Source organism: Polypterus senegalus, chromosome 6, assembly GCF_016835505.1.
Source record: "Polypterus senegalus isolate Bchr_013 chromosome 6, ASM1683550v1, whole genome shotgun sequence".
Lineage (NCBI taxonomy): Eukaryota > Metazoa > Chordata > Cladistia > Polypteriformes > Polypteridae > Polypterus > Polypterus senegalus.
Window position 1 is genome coordinate 149253308 of NC_053159.1, and position 22584 is coordinate 149275891.

Consider the following 22584-nt stretch of genomic DNA (forward strand, 5'->3'; position numbering starts at 1 on the left):
TGATCCCAGATGGGCACACGCCCACTTCCGGTCCTTCAAGGCGTCCCGGCCGGGTCGTGGCCCCTGGCATCCTCGACAATATATATAGTCTTTAGAAAAAGCTTACGAAAAAGTTACAGATGACAAGGATGAATGTCACAGGGCGGCAATTAGCAATCGATGTTCATGAAAATGCTGTAAACTGGTCACACGTGTCTTTGTTTTCTTTTCTGACGTTGCTCTTCCGTCATCGCCGTTTCTCATCTTCTGATGTTGCTTTCAAACAAGGCATATTTATTATAAAGTTTCATGCCGTGGTTTCACAACACATGAATGTTGCATGCACCTGATAGGCTGGCTGTCAATATGATGGATGAATTTTGCTCAAACTCTTTAATCTATCTTTTCCCAGATAATAAAGTTTTTTGATATTGCCTCATGTCCTCCTTTCCCAGGCTGTAAACCAAATTGTTGTCCCAGTTTTCCATCCATAAAGTAATCAATAGCCTGAGGTATTGGCTCAGTCTTCCTTTCCCAGGCTGTAATACCAATTTAGCACTATGCTGTGAACAACTGTTATAAAAGTGAAGTGTAAGGGAAGATGATATGCCTTTTTATTATAATACCTCCTACATCTGAATTCATCTTGTTGTAATTGAGCAAAATATAATAAAAATATAGAGAATAATTTGTAGAGTTTATACACCATAGCAACCCGTCTTGAGATAGTGTATTATCGTGGTATTTCCCTCCACTTGCCCTTTTACCTGTTTCCTCAAGGGTAAGGGTTCTCGTCAAGTTCGTTATCGGGTTGGTCTACTGTTGCACTTTAAGATGAACACACACACACATAGATAAACACACACACAGACCCTAACCACAACAGTGCTCCATGAATGACACACACACGCTGATTAACCCTTAGCACTTTAAACCACACAAGTGCTATAGGAATAACAGCCTGTCATTCAGCACTTCAAGAGACTTACTTATTTTCGGCACGAACAACAATACGATGTTTTAGTGATATCTCAGACCTAAATATTACTTTTGGTCTACAAGAATACATTTAAACATACAAAGACTCAGCACTCTTGACTATAAGCCATTCATCAGCCAAGAATACCTTCTTTATCGTATCTGTCCCTTCTGTTGAGTATAGCGCTCTTCACTCTCAGCCATATAAACCTCGCAGCACGGAAATAATGGCAAAAATCCAGCTGTCACCAGGTGCTCAAAGAAATCTAACTTATTACTTCAATCACTCTAGACATTAAGACAAAGCATTGAAAGTTAAAAGCAGCATGGTATTTATTACAAGAAAAATAATAATACCACAAGAACAAAGAATACTAGAAAATAGGTAGTGATAGGAAAGTCTGAATATATATAGTCTTTAGAAAAAGCTTACGAAAAAGTTACAGATGACAAGGATGAATGTCCCAGGGAGGCGTTTGATTTAGCAATCAATGTTCATGATGCCTTTCTGATGACCAGGGCCGTCTTCGTCCGTTCCTCTTCTTCTTTCTTCTTCTCCCTTTGCTTCTCTTTCTTCTCCCTTTGCTTCTCTTCCTTCTTTCCAAACCAAGGCATATTTATTATGAAATGTCAAGCCTTGGTTTCACAACACATGCACCTGATTGGCTGGCTGTCCAAATGATTGATGAATTAATTCACTGTCTGTTTTCCCATACAACAAAACCTTTGATGTACTCGGAGAAATACTAGTTCTTCCTGTCCTAAGCCATAAAGCAAATTGTTGTTCCAGATGTCCATCCATCAATAGCCTAAGGTATCAACTCAGCATCCTTTCCCAGGCTATAAAACCAAATTAGCATGAAGCTATGAACAAGTGTTATAAAAGTAAGGTGTAAGGGAAGAAAACCTGCTTTAATTTAATTTCATCTGTTGTCTTGTCTTGAACAAAATATAATGGAAACCAAAATGTACAGATTTTATACACCATAACAGAGAGTTAAATATTTTGGTCATGTTACTAGGGTGGCATCAAAAAATATCTGTTATCTTTGTATATCCATTTATTCAACAATGAACTCAGAGAGTTTAAAGCAGGGCACATTCTCACCCATTGTCACCTTCTACCCTTATTTAACCTCTCCTGTACATCTTTGGCATGTGGCATGAAAATGGAAATCTTTGTGAATGTTGAGGAAAAGTGCAAATTCCATATACATATTTAACAGACCAGGAATCACACCCCAATCCAAACAGCTATGAAGTGGCAGCACAAACCATTATGCCCCATGCCACCCACATTCATCTAGTAAGTTGATGATACATTTTTTATTATTAGAGCATTTCATTTTCAGTCATCCTAATAATATGACTGTAATCCTGTCATTAAAGATCATTTATTGCTGTACTTTTGTAGAAAATTATATGTGTTAATTTAAAATAATCTGTGGTGGGCTGGCACCCTGACCGGGGTTTGTTTCCTGCTTTGCACCCTGTGTTGGCTGGGATTGGCTCCAGCAGACCCCGTGACCCTGTAGTTAAGATATAGTGGGTTGGATAATGGATGGATGGAAATTAAAATAAGTATTTTGAAAGTGTATTTGCATAATCATTAATCTTTGTTTTTTAGTGGTATGTAACCAGCACTGCCACAATGGAGGAAACTGCGTCTCACCTGACAAGTGTCAGTGTAAGGAAGGTTGGACAGGATCTTCTTGTGAAACAGGTTAAGTATATTTATTGTGAGTAACTGCTTCCATAAGGGTTCAAGAGGATTCAGGTACAGTCTATTTGATTCTGAAATAAAAAGAAACTAATTGATCAAAACAAACAGAAATCATGAGTGTTCAAAACTGCCTTCCTTAGCTTGTGTAATAGAGAGTTTTTATATTCTCCCCATCTTTGTGTGGCTTACTGCCCAAGTACCCCGAAACCATTTGGATTAGGGTTAACTGGAGATTGTAAATTTGTCTGGTGCCATTGAGTTTGCGGAGTCAACTTTTTTTCCATCCAATTGGATCCTGCATGTTTATACATTGGTCAGGATAGGCTGTGACTCCTATAACCTCTAAAACATTGATTTAAGTGTGCTCAGGAAATTGTTATGAAACTTCTAAAACCTTTAGCACGTTGTGCGAATCCTTATTTTAAAACAAACGGTTGTTAAACTACTCTCAAAGAAATGTAGTCATGCTTTCTTTGTAAAATTAAACATTTTAATGCTCTTTTGGAATACGGACTGCCACTAAAAATACTCTAACACATTCTTCTCTGTCTTTATTATAATCACACAGTTGTTAATCTCTTTTAGTCCTTGAAATATGTGGTGTAGTCTGCAAACAAGAAATATCCTCTAGCATAATGACCTGTTTTATATTTCATACTCTTATTAACATGAAATCTATTTTCAGTGAAGTCTGAATTATATTTTCTAACATTATTTTGTGGCCTGTGTTTTCTGTAGCTGTTTGTACACCTGTCTGTCTGAATGGAGGCACCTGTCTACGGCCCAATACGTGTTCCTGTCCTCATGGCTTCTATGGCTCACAGTGTCAAAATGGTAATAAATAATTCTCTTTGAACAATTTTGCTTCAAAATAACCTTTCATCAAAGCTTTTCTTATCTTGCTTGCAAGCAAGTGCCTTTGTCAAAAGAAACTTGGTTCAACTTCCTGAGATTCCTTATTATAATAGAAATTATACATTCTAGTTGTGATAAGGATATATGGTGTGTATTATAGCAAAGCTAACCAGCGTTTCCAAAAGAATGCAGACAGCCCTGGGAATGGAGCTGTTGGATTTGATTTTAAGATAATGAACCAAAATCATTCTTCCTCAATATGTGCAAAAATATGGTATAAGTATTCTTAGAACTGTACATTGCAAATAATTCTCTCTATTAGAATATTCAAAGTGTATATAGGTGAAGACCCTACTTGTGAGAGATGTTTTCAAGCCTTGGGGGGGTCTCAGGTTTTGGAAATGTCACCTGCTTAAACCTTAACAACATAAAGTCGTTGCTTATTTTTTGTAAAGTCTGTGGTTCACGTTATTCCTTAATCCTCTAAGAGCTTTGGCCCATTGGGATATCACCACCTAATGAACAATCTACCATGACAACTTACACTATACTGTTAACAATTCTTTTATCTTGCTCAAATAGATAACCTATTGTGGAAAATACTTAGTAAATAAAAAAGTATGAAATCATCAATATAAATCAAATTGAAGGATGTCCTTTATTTACACCAACTGGTGGGACTCACTATGTGAGCAGCCAGGCTCTCTAAATAAGCTCTTGCAGCTTAAGAGCACAGCTCCTGTTATCACTTAGGTTCATTTACTTCAAATAACTTCTTAGTATATCAATCCAGCCAATGAGCACTTAGGTAAAATGTACGTTCTAGCAATAGTCTGCCATTAAATAATATGCAAAGGTCCCAGAATAGTTCATCATTAAAAGTCTTGTCTAAACATTTGGTTTACAGAATAAGACTTATATATATGTAAACCGTTAAATATTATATATGAACTCATTTCCTAATATAAAATTGCTGACAGAAAGGAAGTCAGGATGTCCTAGTTTAACAGGTAGGTAGTTTCAAGCACCTTCTTTTTTCTTTTTCATTACATAATACTAACACATTTAGCCAAACACAATGAATAGGAAATTTCTAAATTCAAATCATTGGCTAGGGTACCGTAGGAATATTTTGACAAAAGTGGTTTGGGGGGAGAGACAGAAACAGACATTTTTTAAAGCTGTTGCTTATTTACTATGTTATACTAAAATATTGTAACCGCGCTGAGAAATTGCATCAGAAAATAATGAGTCATCTATAGTATGAGCTGGGATTCCATCAAGAAAATGGGAACCTTCAGACCCAGCAGCAGGTGACAATACTGTAAAAATGGCAAGCCTACAATGTCGTACAGTCCCTTTAAGGATAGTGAAGCACCTAAAACAACTATGTGAACAGCAGAGAATCCCTTCTGGAACTCTGCGCCAGTGCTACAATATGCTTTGGTTACACTGTACTGTACCTTCCACAGAAACCCAATCTAATGTGCATACCCAGCCGACATACCATGTAACACGCTGTACTCCTTCTCTTAGCTGTGATAATTCATCTAAACTGAGCAATGGTACTTCTCAAAAATCATTTAATTATAGCAGTTTGAAACTAAATCATTAAAATATAGGAAGCAATGAAATAGTATTGCATGACTATTCAATTTAAGCATGTTATCTAAACTTAGCAAATCTGTCAGGCTGTACTCTTGAAATATGATTCTTATTGCATTTCTGGATGACCAGAAATAAAAGATACTCCTTTGTCCACCTTGTTTTTTGACAAATTAAAAATATTTGTTTTAGAAATGTATATTTTGTTTGGCATTTGGTACATTTTATTAATTCCCGAGGGGAAATAGTTTTTTCACATGAACTTTGGAGGTTAGAGTGAGGGTCAGCCATTGTACAGCACCCCGGAGCAATTTTAGGGTTAAAGGCCTTGTTCAAGGACCCAACGGAGTAATGCTCACATTCAAAACACCTTTAAGGATGAACAGTTAATCATTGCAATATCAGCATCTTGAAGTTAAAAATACAAATATTAAGTAATAATTTAAATACATTGATGTATCAAATCAAATCTATTTAAATGTTTACATGAGCCTGTAGATTAAAAATCGTAAATCTCATCTTTAATAAGCATCTACTTTTTTTATATAGTAGGAAACACTGGAACCTCCGGTCCTTGAAGAAAGGTGGTTAATGCACTTCTTATGAAACACAGCATCCCGAGTTACTCTGTCAAGGGTTCCACTACCTTTTTGATGCCCTAATTGTGTGTATTACTGCTTTTGACGCTTGGAGTGTATGACTTGTGTTTGCGATGAAAGTGAGTAGTGCTTCACTGTCAGCAGATGTCACCATGTTATTTTCCTGTCACCCTTGCTGCATGCCCGTACCGATGTTCTTTTCCTGTCAGCCATGTTGTATGGCCATGCCGCAGCTGGCCATGAGAAGAACCAAAACCCAATTCTGTGGCCAAAATAGCCTGCACCTCCAATTCTTTGGTCGTGTATGACTTTCTCTTGCACTCAGAGTGTTTGACTTGTGTTAGTGATGAACATGATCGGTCAGCCAGTGCAATGTGCTTCACTGCCAGTAAATGTTGCTGTAGTTCTTTTCATGTCAGCCATTCCATATGTCTGCACTGCTTTTCTTTATTTGTCAGCCATGGAGCATGGCTGCTTGACCACGAGACATGACAAGCACCAAAAGCCCAGTTACATGCCTCCAATTCTTGGGTTGTGTTATGCATACAGTATCATAAGTTCATGATTAAGACCAAGCTCAAGGTTCAAGGCCCAGTGGTGTATATGCGTTTTAAATGAGTAGATGTTGTACAAAATGATCACTTGTGTTTTTTCTTAATGCCAGACTGGTTAAAGTTGTGTTTTGTATCCTAGCACTAAATGTAAGCAAACACTAGGGTCAAAGATCTTTTTAAAATATTAAAATACATAATACAAATTGGAAAATTAAACAATGCCTTTTTAATTAGTTTATACAGAACTGCCAGCCACCCTAATGCTCTTTTCCTTGCTACATGTATAATACTATATACTGTATTTATGTTTTACCTGCAGAAATGTAAAACTTACATACTGCACATTGCATGTGCTGAATAACATATTATACCTTAATATTATTTTTGAAGTTTAGTAAATCATTTCAGGGGTATAATGTATGACAGTTTATTTTATACTTAAAATAAATATATACTACTGTATTGTACATGCAGTGTTAAATTTAAAAGCTCAAAATAAAGATGGACAATATTTGATACTGAAGGTCTATATAGTTAATTCATATTAATGGTAGCTTGATTAGATTTACAAAATATCTGAAGACATCATAGAAGAATCTCTATGAGTCTATGAATAATGTCTATACAGTTTCAGTTCTGGCTCATTTGGTTTCTTATTGAATTTAGGCTCACAGTCATGACAGGTCAGAGCCTATCCCAGCATCACTAAGAGCAAGGCAGGGACTATTGCTGGATGGAGTCCTAGTCCTTCAAAGGGAAAATTCATTCTCACACCATAACTCACTTCTTCTTCCTCCTCTTCATCTTTTTCCATTTCTGTGTGTTATCCATGTGCTTGATCATCATTCTCCAAACAGCTTTTTCCTGTATGACCTCGCTAGCCAAGTCGTTTTCTTTCAGATCTTCTGGTTCAGTAGACCTTGCAGTAAGGAGATCATGGGTTTATGTCCCAGGTCCTCCCAATGTGGTAGCGCTTTGAGTAGTGAGAAAAGGTGCTATATAAATGTAATGAATTATTATTTATCCATTTACCTCTGCTTTGGCCTCCCTTGCTTTCTCTTCCCCTGTACTTCAATTGCAGTTATTCTTTTGCCAACATTTTCATGGTCTCTCCTCATCTGGTGTCCATGCCACTTCGACCTACTTTCTTGTACTTTCTTAGATATCTCTCCCACTTCTGATTGTCTCATTTCTTATTCTGTCCTTTTTTGTAACTCCACACAGCCATCTCAATATTCTCATTTCTGCCACATCTAACTTCTTCTCCTGCACTTCCCTTTACTGGCCATGCCTCAGCTCCATACATCATGGTTGGTCTTACCACTGTCTTAAAAAAACTTACCTTTAACCTTTGTCTTAATTTTTTGATCATACAATACTCCTGATACTTTCTTCCAATTGTTCCATCCACACTACACTCTATTGGCTATCTCTGCATCTAGTTTTCCATCTTGGGCTACCACTGATCGTAGATATTTAAATTTATAAACTCTTTTCAAAAGATCTCCCTGCAAGTTGACTTATGAATACTGTTCATTATTAAACCTCATATTAAATCAAGAAACATTTGGGTTGCCAATGAACATATTGTGTGCACATTTAGTTTGGGGCAAAATCCAGAGAAGAATGTGTGCAGAAATGGAGTGAACAAGGAAACCTCACAAAGACAGCGAGCAGGCTGGGATTTTTAACTCAGTCAGCTGGAGTTGTGAGGCAACAATGCTAACCACTGTGATGCTGTAGCTTTCTTCATAAATATTTACCCACAAAGCTGTCTTTTTAAGTTCACATCTATTATATAAAAATGAAGAAAGTTAACATGGACTTAAATGCACTTAAAAAAAGGTGGCAAAAATGTATTCAATTCATAGCTTTTTATAGAAAACAATGTTATTTATCATATGTGGATTTAGATGTGATGATCTGGACATGACGGACATTATACCTGTAGATATTTGCCCACAAATTACATTGTTTATGGGTAAGATTTAAATGAGAAGAAATAAAACAGAGTTAAAGTGCATTTCACACTGTTTTATTTATTTCCCATAGCTGGGGACAGAGGTTTAGATATTATATGAAAAGAGTGTGCAATTTTTTTTATAAATGTTTTTGAAGCAGGACTTTTGACTGAGTGTTAATCCATCTTTTTAAAATGTATGTCTTTCAAAGGGCATATTTAAATATGATATAATTAGCTGGCATGATCAGCACAATAGTGGCTGAACTTTAGAAGATAAAGTATGCTATGTGTAGTGCTCATGCTGGCTGTTTATAGACTCCCTTTGGCCTTCTTCTGCCATAAAGAAATGTTTAATAATTTGAAGCTGTCAGTCAGTGTGCCACTAGGAAATGATTAAAAAGTGATATGAACAACATTCATGTTTTTCTTTTTCTGTGTTTCAATGTTTCAAATGCAGCCATATGTAATCCACCTTGTAAAAATGGAGGTCACTGCATGAGGAATAATATGTGCTCTTGTCCAGAGGGCTATTCAGGCATTCGATGTCAAAAAAGTAAGATGTGGATTTTTTTATTGTTCATTTTTATTTGTTATGCAGTGAAAGAATAACATTTCTGGCAAATGTTTGTGAAAAGTATCTAATAGTGCAACAGTTCTATGTGTGTCATTAACATTCAAAAAATGGAAACAAAAAAAAAATCTAATTTTATTTTTCACATACAAATTATACATACAGGACAATGTGTAGTGAAATGCTTAGATGCTCAATTACAATGACTCTGCCTACAAGGACAATAACATTAAGAGATGACTTTATACATGTCAAAAATATTTAAATATTTTTTTGTAAGTGATCAACAAAAGCTGGGATACCTGTAGGAATTGTCTGTTGTCACAATGTGTGATACATGGCTATGGACTCTATTTAGTTAGCACCATCTTTCAATCATAGTTCTGGTGGAGAATAGTGGTTGATTAAGATGTACACCACTGCTTGAAGACCTGTTGGACAGAACACCTTGACACACCTACAAAGTTGGAATGTCCTGTACACTATGCCCTCCGGATGGCCAAACACAATAATCCCTTAATGCCAATCATTCACATCTGGTGTGCGACTCATTTTTCACAAGAAGAACCAAACGCACATGGCACACCACTGCTCCTTGTAACTTTATTAACTGCATAGCACAGACACATGCTATGCTATTTGTAGGACAGTATCCATAATCGGGTGCCCTCTTTTGGTGTCTGAATTATGTTTCAGCTCTTATACAGGCAGTGAATATTTTTTTTTCATGTGACCATAGATAGATAGATAAATGAAACACTATGTTATAGATAGATAGATAGATAGATAGATAGATAGATAGATAGATAGATAGATAGATAGATAGATAGATAGATAGATAGATAGATAGATAGATAGATAGCGTGAAATAATTAGGCTCGACTCACACTCAAAAATGTTTGGGGCAGCCACCCGTATAATTTCCCTGGCTGCAAATGAGTTTTGGAAATAGCACTAATGTGCATCAGTTGGAGTCTGTAACTGAAGTGCTGAAAGACTGAAAATATTGTGGCTTTAAATGCCAAGACCAGAAGTGATGTCATAAACTGGAAGTGATGTGCTTCTGGGTGCCGGAACCGGAAATGACGTTTTCAAGGTCAAATCAGATAGATTTTCCTGTTTTTGGTCTGCAGGGAGAACAGAAGAAAGTTTAGTGCACCCTGCCAGCCCCTGGCCTGTCGTTGCACCATTCATAGAGCAATAGAACATTTTTAAAAGATGCTGAAAAGTTTACACAATAGAAAGCTGACTTTTTTGTGCACTGAGGTTTGCAGAGGGTTAACTTCCCTACAAATCATCTAATCAAAATTAATTTACTTTATTAAAATATTGAATGTGTTAAAATTAGAAAGAAGTAAATGAAACAGTTTAATAAAATATAAAACTTTTGTATTCAATAGGTATTTGTGAGCCAATATGCATGAATGGTGGGAAGTGTGTTGGCCCTGATATTTGTGACTGCCCTTCTGGTTGGAAAGGAAAACGCTGCAATAAACGTATGTATAAATTTTCACGGTCCTACATTAATTTTAATTCAATATATTGTCTTTTGCATGACTGATAAAAATTATTTATTTCCGAGCGAGCAAATGCAAATGAAAATTCCATTCAAGTATGAAAACTTGTAATCGGCTTCCTTTTCAAAGAAATCATCTGAAGCAATCTGATCCACGAACAAATCTAAGAAAAGGTTATAATAATTGTTTTTATATCATTTTACATTTGTCCAGCTATTTGTTTCCAGAAATGCTTAAATGGAGGAGAATGTATAGGTCCCAATACCTGCCATTGCTCCCCAGGCTGGGAAGGGATATTATGCCAGAATGGTAAGTTATACTAATGTGTCTTTCTCTGGCTTCAGTGCAGCTTGCATTACTGTCTAATAGAAGGTAGAATATGGGCTGACATGTTTCTTTTCCCTTCTCCATTCTCACTAATTTTAAACTTAAAATTTGTACATATTAAAAAATAAATAAATAAAACTAATCTGAAGTTAAATATTAGAAGACATAGAACAAATGATTTGTAAAATAATAAATTGCAAACTGCAGAAGTATATTTTATATTCTAGTGTGAATGATATATATGGACATTCATCGTAGCGCCTTATGCTGCCATAAAGTAGAGAATGGTTAATGCAAGCTGAGTTATCCACTGTCATCAAAAAAAAATGCTGAAAACAAGTACTTTTCATTTGGGGTTTGGCTGTATAATCATTTAGTTGGGGATCAGCCGAGTTCTGAGGGGAGTAGTTGAATTAATATGATTAATTATTTAAAAGCTGAAGGGAGCTGTACTCTGCATATTCTCAGAGCAGTTCAGCACTTGACATTCCTCAACAGCTTTGCATTTAGGCAAACACATTAAAAAGCTTTTATTTTAAGTAGCCTCTTTTCTCTGACTCTAATATAAGCAGTAAGTGTTGGACACCTATCTTCTGTTTTTATTTGTTTGATTTTTTTATTCATTGGGTGGATGCATATTGATTTTGTTACACTTCTCATTTTTTCTTCTTTATTACAAGTATTACTTTACAACCATTTAAAAAAGAAGGATAGTATACCTTACAAATGTGAGATTTTAAGGGTTTTTAAATTTTCCATTATAGGTTTTATTAGCTAAAATGCACAGAATTGGGAAGTTTTGAGCACATGTCTGATTATGACTGACATGTCAGAAGGAGCTCCTCATACTGTAGTAACCATTTTCAGAAAATGTCAAAATTAGTAATTCCACTTGATCCAAAATTTGGTGTCTGTGTACATTCACATGGAAACAGAATTTTGTTCAGCTAACACGTCATGTTTAGTCTTCCATGGGCATACAAGATCTATCTATAGAGGCATCTGTTTATTATGAAATAAAATATTGTCACATTTTTGAAAATTACCTACTTGACATGTCAATCAATTAAACAGTGGATCAAAATTATTTCCAAATTTCATGATACATGTAATGTGATTGTACAAGTTTTGAATAAAATGTAATATTAAGATGGCTTAGTTTGCAACACAAACACAATGTTGGAACAAAGCGACATTGAATAGTAATGGAATGGTAACATGATTGACACTGCTGCTTCATAGCACCAGAATCCTTAGTTCAAATCCCAACCCAGTAACTGTATGTGGAGTTTGCGCGTCATCTCCATATCTGCTCTTGATTTTCTTCAGGCACTCCGGTTTTCCTATCACATCGTGGATTTAAGATGTTTGTCTTAACTACCACCACAGAAACTGGCTCTGTGGGTTCAAGCATGAGTGTACCCACATGTCCTCACCTAATCATGTCAGACCAAATTGGGACTTTGGTCAAACTAACTTATCTATTCAAATATGAGAAACAAAATTTAAAGTTTATGAAGTGAGTGACAGGGCTGGAATTCAAAAGTTGTCTTCTGAGCACTACTCACTGCATCACAGTGTTGTAACATTTACAAATACTGTATAACATAAACACATTACTATTTAATATATACATAATACATTATGGTTGAAATGAAGCGAAAATCTAAATTATATATTACATTCATGGGACAGATTCAGGAGCATCCAAACCGTGGTAAGTGTAAAACTGAGATCCTTTTCCTTTCCAGAACTGGAGTTACAGGTATATGGGCAAATGCCCACTAACTGCCAATATTCTCATACCAGAGATGTAAGAGTTAAAACAGTACAAGATTTAGCAAGAACTGTCTTTATATATAATACGCTACTGTGGCTGTTCGTTTGTCTGTCCAGGATTTTAAATCACCTGTAGCTCGCAAACCATTTGACCTATTGACCTGAAATTTGGTACACATATACTACATGACATCTACTATCCGCTTTTGGGGTGATGATTGACCTCCAAGGTTATTCTTCTTTTTATTTTTATTTTATTGTAGAATCAACTCTTGGCAGCAGCCAGCATGGCGGCCGTGCGGCACATATGTACAGGCGCTGTTCTCATTCCTACCACCTTCGTCGTCACTTCCCCTAACCCTTCATACGTCTTCAATCTGCCTTAAGAATGATTTAACATAACTGCCAGCTTAAGTGAAAAATTAAGGAAAATATACTAAGTAATTGCAACCCAAACACTAACTTAATCAGTTTTAACACAAAAAGATGCAGATGAAAGAAGAGAAGAAGCGGGCCGCTAGGGTGGAGAAAAGAAGAGCTGCTCAGGAAGCAGCAAGTTCATCAACCTCTGAGCAAATGAATTCTAAACAGAGACAGAGAAAGAGGATGAAAATTATGAATGTGTATTCACTGCGCATTATCGTGCAGTGCGCTGTTACTGTTTTTTTTATATTCTATAATTATTTATATATGAAATTCTAATCTTTAAAAGTAAAACAAAGAAACAAATGATTGTGACGGTATAGTTAGAGTTCACTAGCATAATGATCTGATTAAAACAGCCTCCATCTGACATTACAAAAAAATACTAAAAGAACTTGAGCAACACTTCCCTCTAGAGAGCCTGAAGTCTCAATCGCATCAAAGCATTAAGGAGGTTGGATCCACAGTGAGGTGGGTCCCCCATGAAGTTCTGATCACGTCGAAGTGCATAGTTTCATTTTGTCAAGTCTACAATATGAAAGCTTTTCCACAACTAAAATAGCGTGTGTTGAGGGGAGGAGGGCTAGTGTGGAATTGAGAAGGAAGCTGACATTTATTTCTAGTATTGAAAAATCCCAAAAATGATGGTACCACACCATTTTAAAATTTGGGTTTTTCAGGTTCTCCCCCAGTGCCATTATACCCCAGTGCAATTATAAACAATGCTATTGTCTCTGACACAACAACGCTGAGGACTTTCAGCCAATGAATTATTAAACAGGAGTGTGTCAAGAAACGTAACTGGGGCTCCTTTATAGCATACAGGAGCATAATGTCTCACTGGGACTATGACAGCCAAGTCAGAACTACTTTCTTATTAGATTTGTTTCTTCTTAGTCTTTCTGGTGTGCATGTATTTATTTATTTATTTATTTATTTATTCATTTATTAACTAAGCTCCTGTAAAGGGACAAATAAAGCTCTGCCTATCAAACTAACTATTTATCTACCTTGGAGGCCTGCAGTGGCTGAAGGTTTTCATTCTAGCCATGTTCTTTAATAATACGTAATCACTGCCACTTGTGGAATATTGTTTTTGCCTTTGTTATAAGTGAATTTTTTTTTTAATTATAACCCTTAATTGTTTTTTTCTGTAATCATCGCTAAACAATAATTAGTAAAAATAATTACATTATATTTTTGCAAAGTGAAATATAATATAAATTTATAGGGCAATAGGATAATTTGGTGGATGCTGTATTTTTTTAAAGCAAGTAAGAAAGAAAGCATATAGTGTGTACTGCCTTATTTTAGAGAAAACACATGAGAAGCTCATTAACCCATCTGATGTGTTTGTAAACCTAAAATGTAATAAACAAATTAGCCAAACAAAGAAATAATGAAATTCTTTGTTGTTTAGAAGGGTTCTCTGGTTATTCAATTCAATTTACTATATGCAAGTGCACTTTACATTATTTCTAGAATAAACGGGAACATTTAAATTGTAATTGTGTGTGTAATGTGGGATTAAGGAACAACAATCAAAAACAAGATTCTCTTTTATCTTTTCTAAGTTCATGCACTTTTGAAAACATTCTTTATTATTTAATTTGCTGCTTCTTAGATAAAACACATAATATCCTGTATATTTATTTTTTATTGTAACTATTACAACACTCTAGTGCTTTCTGATTTATGTATGCTTATGACCTGTATCAACTAGTGCTGTACAGCTACTGAAAGAACAAATGATACATTTTCTTTTCAAACCTTTCCTTAGCTACATGTCAACAAAAGTGTTTGTATGGAAGCAGGTGCATAAGGCCCAACGTTTGTGCCTGCAGAAAAGGATACACTGGTGTAGCTTGTGCAAGAAAGGTAAGATCTAAAGAATCAAAAAAATAAATAAAGATAAGAACTTTGTTCTTTTGTTCTTATTCTTAAATATTTTGTTGTAATGAGGAATTTTAAAAGCTATACTTCACTCTATTTTTACCCAAAGCTTGCAGTTTTTGACTCCTGTTCTCAGACTGTCTGTGTACTCCCAATTCTTCTTTGGTCGAATTACTCTTTGTTCTTGTTAAACTAAATAGGAAGGTGAAACTTTCTACTACTGGTTTGTTACTTTACCAGATTATGAACAGTAAAAATGATGATAATTATATAAACCTTTGAGCTCATCAGTCAACCTCTTACAAGATAAAAGGGTATTTTTTTCAGTTCAAAATTATTTCTTCACAATTATGGTATACATTCAATTTGGAGCATGAAATTGCATTCTAAAGTGAAGCATATTGTTTTAAATTAAAAAATAATAACTAGCCTGCTTTTGCCTTTTGTAATGGAGGTGAAGCGTACCAGAGTCATGTTATTAACAAAAGCCACAGAACTTGCCATCCACATTTTTCAAGGAAAAAATGGCTTACATGCATATTATAAAACAGTGTATCCATGTTGTTTTAAGAAGGAAAAAAAAAGCACCCAGTAAAACATTGTTCTGACATTCAGCTATTTTAAAGGGGACCAATTGTACATTGTACTCTGCCATGGATTTGCCTCACAAAGATATTCTCTGCTGCAACTGGAGTAATAATGCATGTGTGTGCTTCAGTGAGAGAGAACATTGTAATTTATCTGGGTGATGTGGTATGGTGGCCCTAAAATCGACTTTCTGCTTTCTTCAGTGGCCTTTTCCATCATGCCACACAGATGTTTGGCGGCAACACACACTCCCTGCAGCTTCATCCTTCTATCAGTTCATGCAGCTTGACTGGCGTTGCCTCACTCTGTTTACGTGGGGTCAGAGGTAATCTGTGTGCCACTTTTTGCCGTAATGCCTCACTGCCACACTATGCATCAGGACCGATGGACTCAAGCAGCTAGGAGATGCATCTGAAGTGCTCTCACGAGTGCTGTGTCTGCACGCACCCCCTGCCATGGATTGATCGGTATGAGTCAGTGAGTTTACTCACTCAAACGCAGTTTTCCTCAGCAAAAGTGGCTCATAGTGCATTCAAAAAATCGTCAATTGCTTTGTGGTGCTTCAGTTTGCCTTTTTCATTTTCTGAGTATTTTTTTTTATGTGCAGGAATTGAGATGTGCAAATGGCTTGACTCTTTCAAAAATTCAAGGCTTTTGTTTAAAACTAGCCACCGTCACTGTCGAAAACCGATAATAGAATAATTTAAAAATATTTGTTATCTCTTGCCCTGCATGTTCTTTCAGCACCTTTCCTCTGTATTTCTCCACTCCTGTATTCAGTCTCTTCGGCACTCCCTTTCTTGATCGTGTTCCTGTAAAGCCTACTTCTCAGACACCATTACAATTTTTTGCCTCCTATCCGGTTTTAAACTTTTTGTCATTGAAGATGACTCTCTCAGCGTACACCGTCACCAAAGCCAAACTGACCAATAAGATTGCTCTTAGGGACTAGGCACACAGATCTTAGTGTTTGATTATACAGTAAACAGATACGATGCAGTGTTATTGTCCTGAACTATATGAGTCCTCTTGTTGTCGTTTGCCTATCAGACAAAGATTGGAGTGGAGGATGCTATTATCTATCAGCTCCACAAGACTTTTTCTCACCTGGATAAAGCTAGCAGTACTATGAGGATTATGTTTTTTGATTTCTCCAGTGGTCCACTCCTATAGGTATTTTGGGTCCATATTAATGACAGGTTGGACTAGTCTCATAACTCAAAGGAAATATACTGTACCTGTATAAGGAAGGGCAGAGCAGGTGCTTTTCCTTATGAGACTGCATTCCATTAACGTGGGAAGTGACATCCTTAACATCCTCTACAACTCTATGATGGTCAGTGTGATTTTCTACACAATGGTGATCTAAGCTGGTATCATCACTTCAAGAGAGGCCCACCGAATCAACAAGCTAATTAAAAGGGCAAACTTAGTAATATGACAAACCCCTGGAAGCAGTAACAAAGGAAAGAATTAAAAGAAAACTGAGGCCATTATGAACAATGTTGTACATCCTCTCTCTGGCACACTAACACTGAGGACTTTAAGCCAACAAATTGTTCAGCAGAAGTATGTCAAGAAACCAACCGCAACTAACAGCAATATGTCTGCACAATGTCTCACTGTGGCTCTGAGTGCCAAGTTGAGAGGTTTTCCTTATTTTTCATTTTCGTGCATTACAGTCATCCCAGTATTTATTTATTTAAAAAGCGTCTATATAATATCTAGTTCACTACAGCTTTATTGTTATCTGTACAAAGTACAATTAAACTCTTATGTGTTCTTTTCACTATGCTATCATTCAGTTTGATCTTAATTTGTAGAATATGTACAATACCAATGCAGAATGTAATAGACAAAATTTAAGCAAATAATCATATGATTTGAAAATGCATCTGTCTGTTATTAAGAGCCATGTAGTGGATGTTGTCTTAACTCCACCAATGATGGAGAAGACTGTGAGCAGGCAAGTGAACAGGAAATGCATTGTCACCTAAAAAAATAGTTCCAAGAATCTGTGATAAAATAATTATTTCTAGTTACCTTTTCATTCTTACAAGACTGCCTCATAATAGCAGAAGTTTTTATTTTTATATTTTGAGGTTTTTGGCAGACAGATGTAGGTACAATATCTACATGCATGCACATGTGAAGCTGTTCCCTGGATTTTGTATGTAGATTTCAGGACCAGGGTCAGTACAGCCATTCAGTTTTTGAGCCCAAATCCAAACTTTCTCATTTTCAGTGTAGCTGCATTCGTCGAGCTATCCCAGATAGTTCAAATTCTGCTACCAGACAGGCATCCCAGCATTACTATGACTATAAAAAAACTCCACAGTACAAAGTGTTTTCTTTTTAAAGATTTTAGTGAAATTCCAAGCACCAAGTTCACACAAAAAATAATGGAAAAAAGGGGAAAAATGCAAACATATGGTGTTCTGCTTGAGGGTAGGTTTCATTACTTAAGGTTTCTTCACCACATTTACATGCCTATGTACATAGCAAACTTAACAGTCAGAAAACTACATGCCCTTAATGCTGATTTGTCTAACGGTTCATTTCTTTATAGCTGTCTAAATTCAATCTAGGGCTATTCTCCTGTCACACAGACAGAGGTGGGTAGAGTAGCCAAAAATTGTACTCAAGTAAGAGTAGCATTTCTTCAAAATAATATTACTCAAGTAGAAGTAAAAAGTAGTCATCCAAAAAATTACTCAAGTAAGAGTAAAAAAGTATTTGGTGAAAAGACTACGCAAGTACTGAGTAACTGTTTGATCAAAATAAATGATTTATTTTTTAGAAATGTTTTATTTTAGAAAAAAAGACAGACAAAAATATAAAATAATGTGCAAATTCTGCTCTTTCAAAATAATAAAATAAAACATGAGTACATATAAATAACATGTTTACAAAATAAAGATGCACAAATAACACAAAGCTCCAAATCTCAGTTTTTCACAACAAAGCTTCTGAAGCCAATACCTACAGTAGTAAACATGTATGTTTGAACAGTGCAAACTAATTACAGTGACAAGAGTTACTGTACACTTACATTATAATGCTGCATATTCACTTGCCCTCCAAATGGCACTGCTGATAGAAAATAACATTACAACAAGGCAGCTTGTGCATGTACAAGAAGTCTCACTTTACGCTGACTGTCTGTGTCTGTGCATGTTTGGTTAAAACATGCTTGTTCTTCACTCAGTTAAGTGATGGTTAAGCTTCAGCAGGAGTTGCCTCTCATTTTTCATGTATTCTTTCTTTCCCTGTCTGCTGTCTGTGAGGAGTTTATGCCGCCACAGTTTGTGTGTGTGGTCATGTGATTGCATGGCTACGTCTGATTTGTGAAACGGAGCCATGTGATTGTTGTTGCTACGTCTGACTGGTGAAATGGAGTCTTGTGATTATTGGTGCTACGTCTGATTGGTGAAACAGTCATGCAGTAGATCCACTGGCGGCTTCTCTTTGGCAAAAATATAGCTTTTCTAATGGAAAAAAAGTAACGATTCGAGTGTTGCCCAATGTAGTGGAGTAACAGTAGCGTTTCTTCTTCACAAATGTACTCAAGTAAAAGTAAAAGGTATGGTGCATTTAAATTACTCTTAGAAGTACAATTTTTTTTTTACTCAAGTAAACTCAAGCAAATGTAACGGAGTAAATGTAACTCATTACTACCCACCTATGCACACAGAGCTAACATTATGAGCATTCCGTGCTCTTTAACATATAGGGGGTTACACTGAAACTTACATTGACTATGTTATAATGCCACATTATATTCAAATTCAAAACTAAGCAAACTAAGGTAAATTTAACATTAACAGTAACTTAAAGGATTTAACTCTTAAAGTTTGCTTCAATAAATTTCTACATGATGTTAATCTGCATTATATCTGCATAATTAACTCTTTATAGTCTCTAACTGCAAATAAAAGGTTTGTATTAGTAGCTAAAGCAAGAAAAGTAATATCTTGTTACCATATTTGATTGTTATATTTATCAAGTATATGCATCTTCACATGACTGCTTAGTTACTAAACTAGTATTAATGTTAAATGTTTAATCTTCCAGTTCATGTTTAACAGCCATACATGAAGAAATGGAGACCATCTTCACTTAATAACGATAGAGACGATTTCACAAGTATGTCTGTTTCTAGTTAAGACAGCTATATTCACATCAACAAATTATAACAAGATCATATTTTAATGTGATGTTATTAAAACTCTGCGGTGGGCTGGCACCCTGCCCAGGGTTTGTTTCCTGCCTTGCGCCCTGTGTTGGCTAGGATTGGCTCCAGCAGACCCCCGTGACCCTGTAGTTAGGATATAGCAGGTTGGATAATGGATGGATGGATGTTATTAAAATTATTGTCAATTTAGCTGGTTAAGTTATTCAGGGCAGTGTGCATGGTTAAAATAAAACTCATGCAGCATATTGACAAGCAGGGACAGAATCAGGAGTTTGGCTCTGAATTGTGAAGGGAGCTGATCATACTGATTTATAATACAAAGTTACATTCATTTGATTTGTTTTTTTTTTTTTAGCTTCCAATTAGAAGAGGCTGAAGAGAGGTATTTCCTTCCTACGACAGGAGACAATGATCTGAATTCCCAACCTACAGTCTTTTGGCTTTACAAAGTTTTGAAGCACTAATTAAATGCATAAGTGAAATAAAGTTTCCAACCAGACAGCTTTTTGCCGTCCCTGTCAGAGTCACAGCTGTAAAACAAAAACAAAAAATCAATGAAACATGAATGCTGCCAATTATACCTAGCACTGCAGAACTTTTAATGACACATATTCAATTTAAAAAGTGCATTTTTACTTGGATTCAGCCATGAGCTGGCCCAAAAGCTGCTTATCATACTTTGAACTCAATTCTTGCTCTCTACATATACATATATTACATACATATGTATTACATTACATATACTGTATATTAAATACATACATATATACATACATACATACATACATATATATATACACACACACACACATACAGTAGAGCCACAGGAGAGCTTTGCCCAGATAAAATGTAACCTACGCACGGGTTAAGTTATTTGAAATTCATCATTAACCAGTCGGGGTTGGGTAAACCATTATTCCCCAGGTAATGCTGGAAAGTCAGATTTTACTCCAGCTTTGCCCAGGTGTTTTAGATAATGCAAGCTTTACCTGGTTAATCCAACGTTTATCCAATTTTCAGGCTTTATCCATAAGATATATATAAGTCTTCTAATGTCTTTATGGATGAAATGCACACACATTTTTAAAATACAAATTGAAAAAATATAATTCTATTTTAAATTGACTACTTTTTAATGCTTACACTCATTAAATAATATAATGGTAATGAAATGAATAATAGTAATAATAATAAGTGTTTTCTGAATTTAAATTTTTGAAGGATAGTACAAATTATTTCTAAATGAGCATCTAATTGCCAGTGACATTTTATAAGGAAAAAAAATTCACAGTCCCAGAAGAACACAAAGCACATCAACTGTACAATAATTGGTTATGATAAAATTAAACAGATTTTCTTTCATTGAAATTCTTCATCATAAATAGCATCATTATTTTTTTAAACCTAAAGAAGGAAAGAAAATGATGAATTTCTTAAAATCACATTGTATAAAAAGGCATGCAAAAAAAAAAAAAACAACGGATGTTCTGTTAACAGGAGAGTGCAAAAATTTTATAATTGAGCTGATAATCTTAGTCATATTAAATCTTGTAGACAGTTTCTCAAAATTTAGCCATTATTAGTCCTGAAGTTTACAATTGGCTATAGAATGCACATTAGCAAATTTTCTCACTATATGAATACAGTATTAAATACTGATCTTCATAGTCTGGACAACCTGTCATTGATTAAAGTGGAGTGAATGATGAAGCAAACTTTGATGACCTAAATCTGTCATGACTTGAAGGGATACCCTGGGTCCAGAGATTTTTGCCAAATTTATACTGTTGAGGGTTAGCTCATTGATTCACTGTGAGTTATTCCACTAAGTATGTCTGATAAAAAAATAAACAAATAATTCAGACTGTAAATATTCTCAGACATAATTTTAATGTAAATTTGTTCCCAGGGTTACAGGCGCAAAAGTAACTTTTATAGTTTTTTGACATCAGTGGAAGCTTACTTTTTAGCTCTGTAATCCATTAATAAAATGTCCCACTTAGTAAAGTGGATAATAAAATTTATATATAATACATAAAAACATGTTAAAGAAAAATGAATCTTTAATGTTGAATGATAAGTGACTATGTAATTGTTGGTATGAATATCAATTCTAGCTGAATAACACCACAATATTACATTAAAGTATTCTATATATTTAAAATGGTTTGTGAATATAAGATGTTACTTGCCAAAATAAGTGTCTTGTTTATATTACCAATCTGTAATTTTATGTAAAGATTTAATGAGCTTTTTTCTTTAATTTCTTTGAAATATCTAAAAGTATGTTAGCAAACTAATGACCATATAGACAAAACATTAAAAAAAAAGAACACATTGCATTTTTTAGGGTGACCGGCACAATGATGAAGTGGTTAGTTCTCCTGCTTCACAGCTCCAGATAACAGAGTTCAAATATTGGCCTGGTCTTAGACTCTTTGAGATTTGTTTTATTTTTCCCTCTGGCATCCTACAGCCATAAAATTGAATTATGTGGATTTACAAGTTGGATGGATGGTTGGATCTTTGTTTGTCTCAAGGTTCACTACAATTTGTAGGCCAGTGGATTTATTCTGGCTTGTCAGTCATAACCAACTTATATTATCGTAAGGGCAGACTTTTATTGTAAGCATTTATTTATGGTTATGTTGTCTATTTGTTTAACTGTATGATGTATGTATATCTTAAGTTATTGTACGAATGAGAACATATTGTAACAATGTCGTGTGTTGCAGTTGAAAAATGTAAATATTAGAAGTGTTTTAATGGAAAATCGGTTTTATTATTCAAATAAAGTTTCTTTTCTTAATATTTTCATGCTTTTATTTGAATATAAATCCTACAAATGTATATTTGATATATTTTGAACTTGTAAGTGAAGATTTTATAAGACATCATTGTCATATTTCCTGTATAATAAATGAGTGCTTTTAGCTTGCTCATGGCTGGTCTGGAACTGAATCATTGCAGCTGCCAGTTAGTGGCCACTCTATTTTACATATGTCAACTTGACCTGAAAGAATATGAACAATATG

The 22584-nt window shown here is 35.2% G+C and overlaps 1 protein-coding gene across 1 annotated transcript in view; it reads left to right on the top strand.

The window, feature by feature from the left end:
* si:ch211-246m6.5 (von Willebrand factor D and EGF domain-containing protein) overlaps positions 1 to 22360 on the top strand; it is a 387263-nt gene extending 364903 nt beyond the window's left edge. Inside the window, exons 26-32 of the mRNA XM_039757371.1 lie at positions 2585 to 2680; positions 3419 to 3514; positions 8714 to 8809; positions 10228 to 10323; positions 10558 to 10653; positions 14654 to 14751; positions 19905 to 22360. Coding sequence (XP_039613305.1) covers positions 2585 to 2680; positions 3419 to 3514; positions 8714 to 8809; positions 10228 to 10323; positions 10558 to 10653; positions 14654 to 14751; positions 19905 to 19925 — 599 coding nt within the window. The 3' untranslated portion in view covers positions 19926 to 22360. The remainder of the gene's footprint in view (positions 1 to 2584; positions 2681 to 3418; positions 3515 to 8713; positions 8810 to 10227; positions 10324 to 10557; positions 10654 to 14653; positions 14752 to 19904) is intronic.
* Positions 22361 to 22584: the final 224 nt, after the last annotated feature.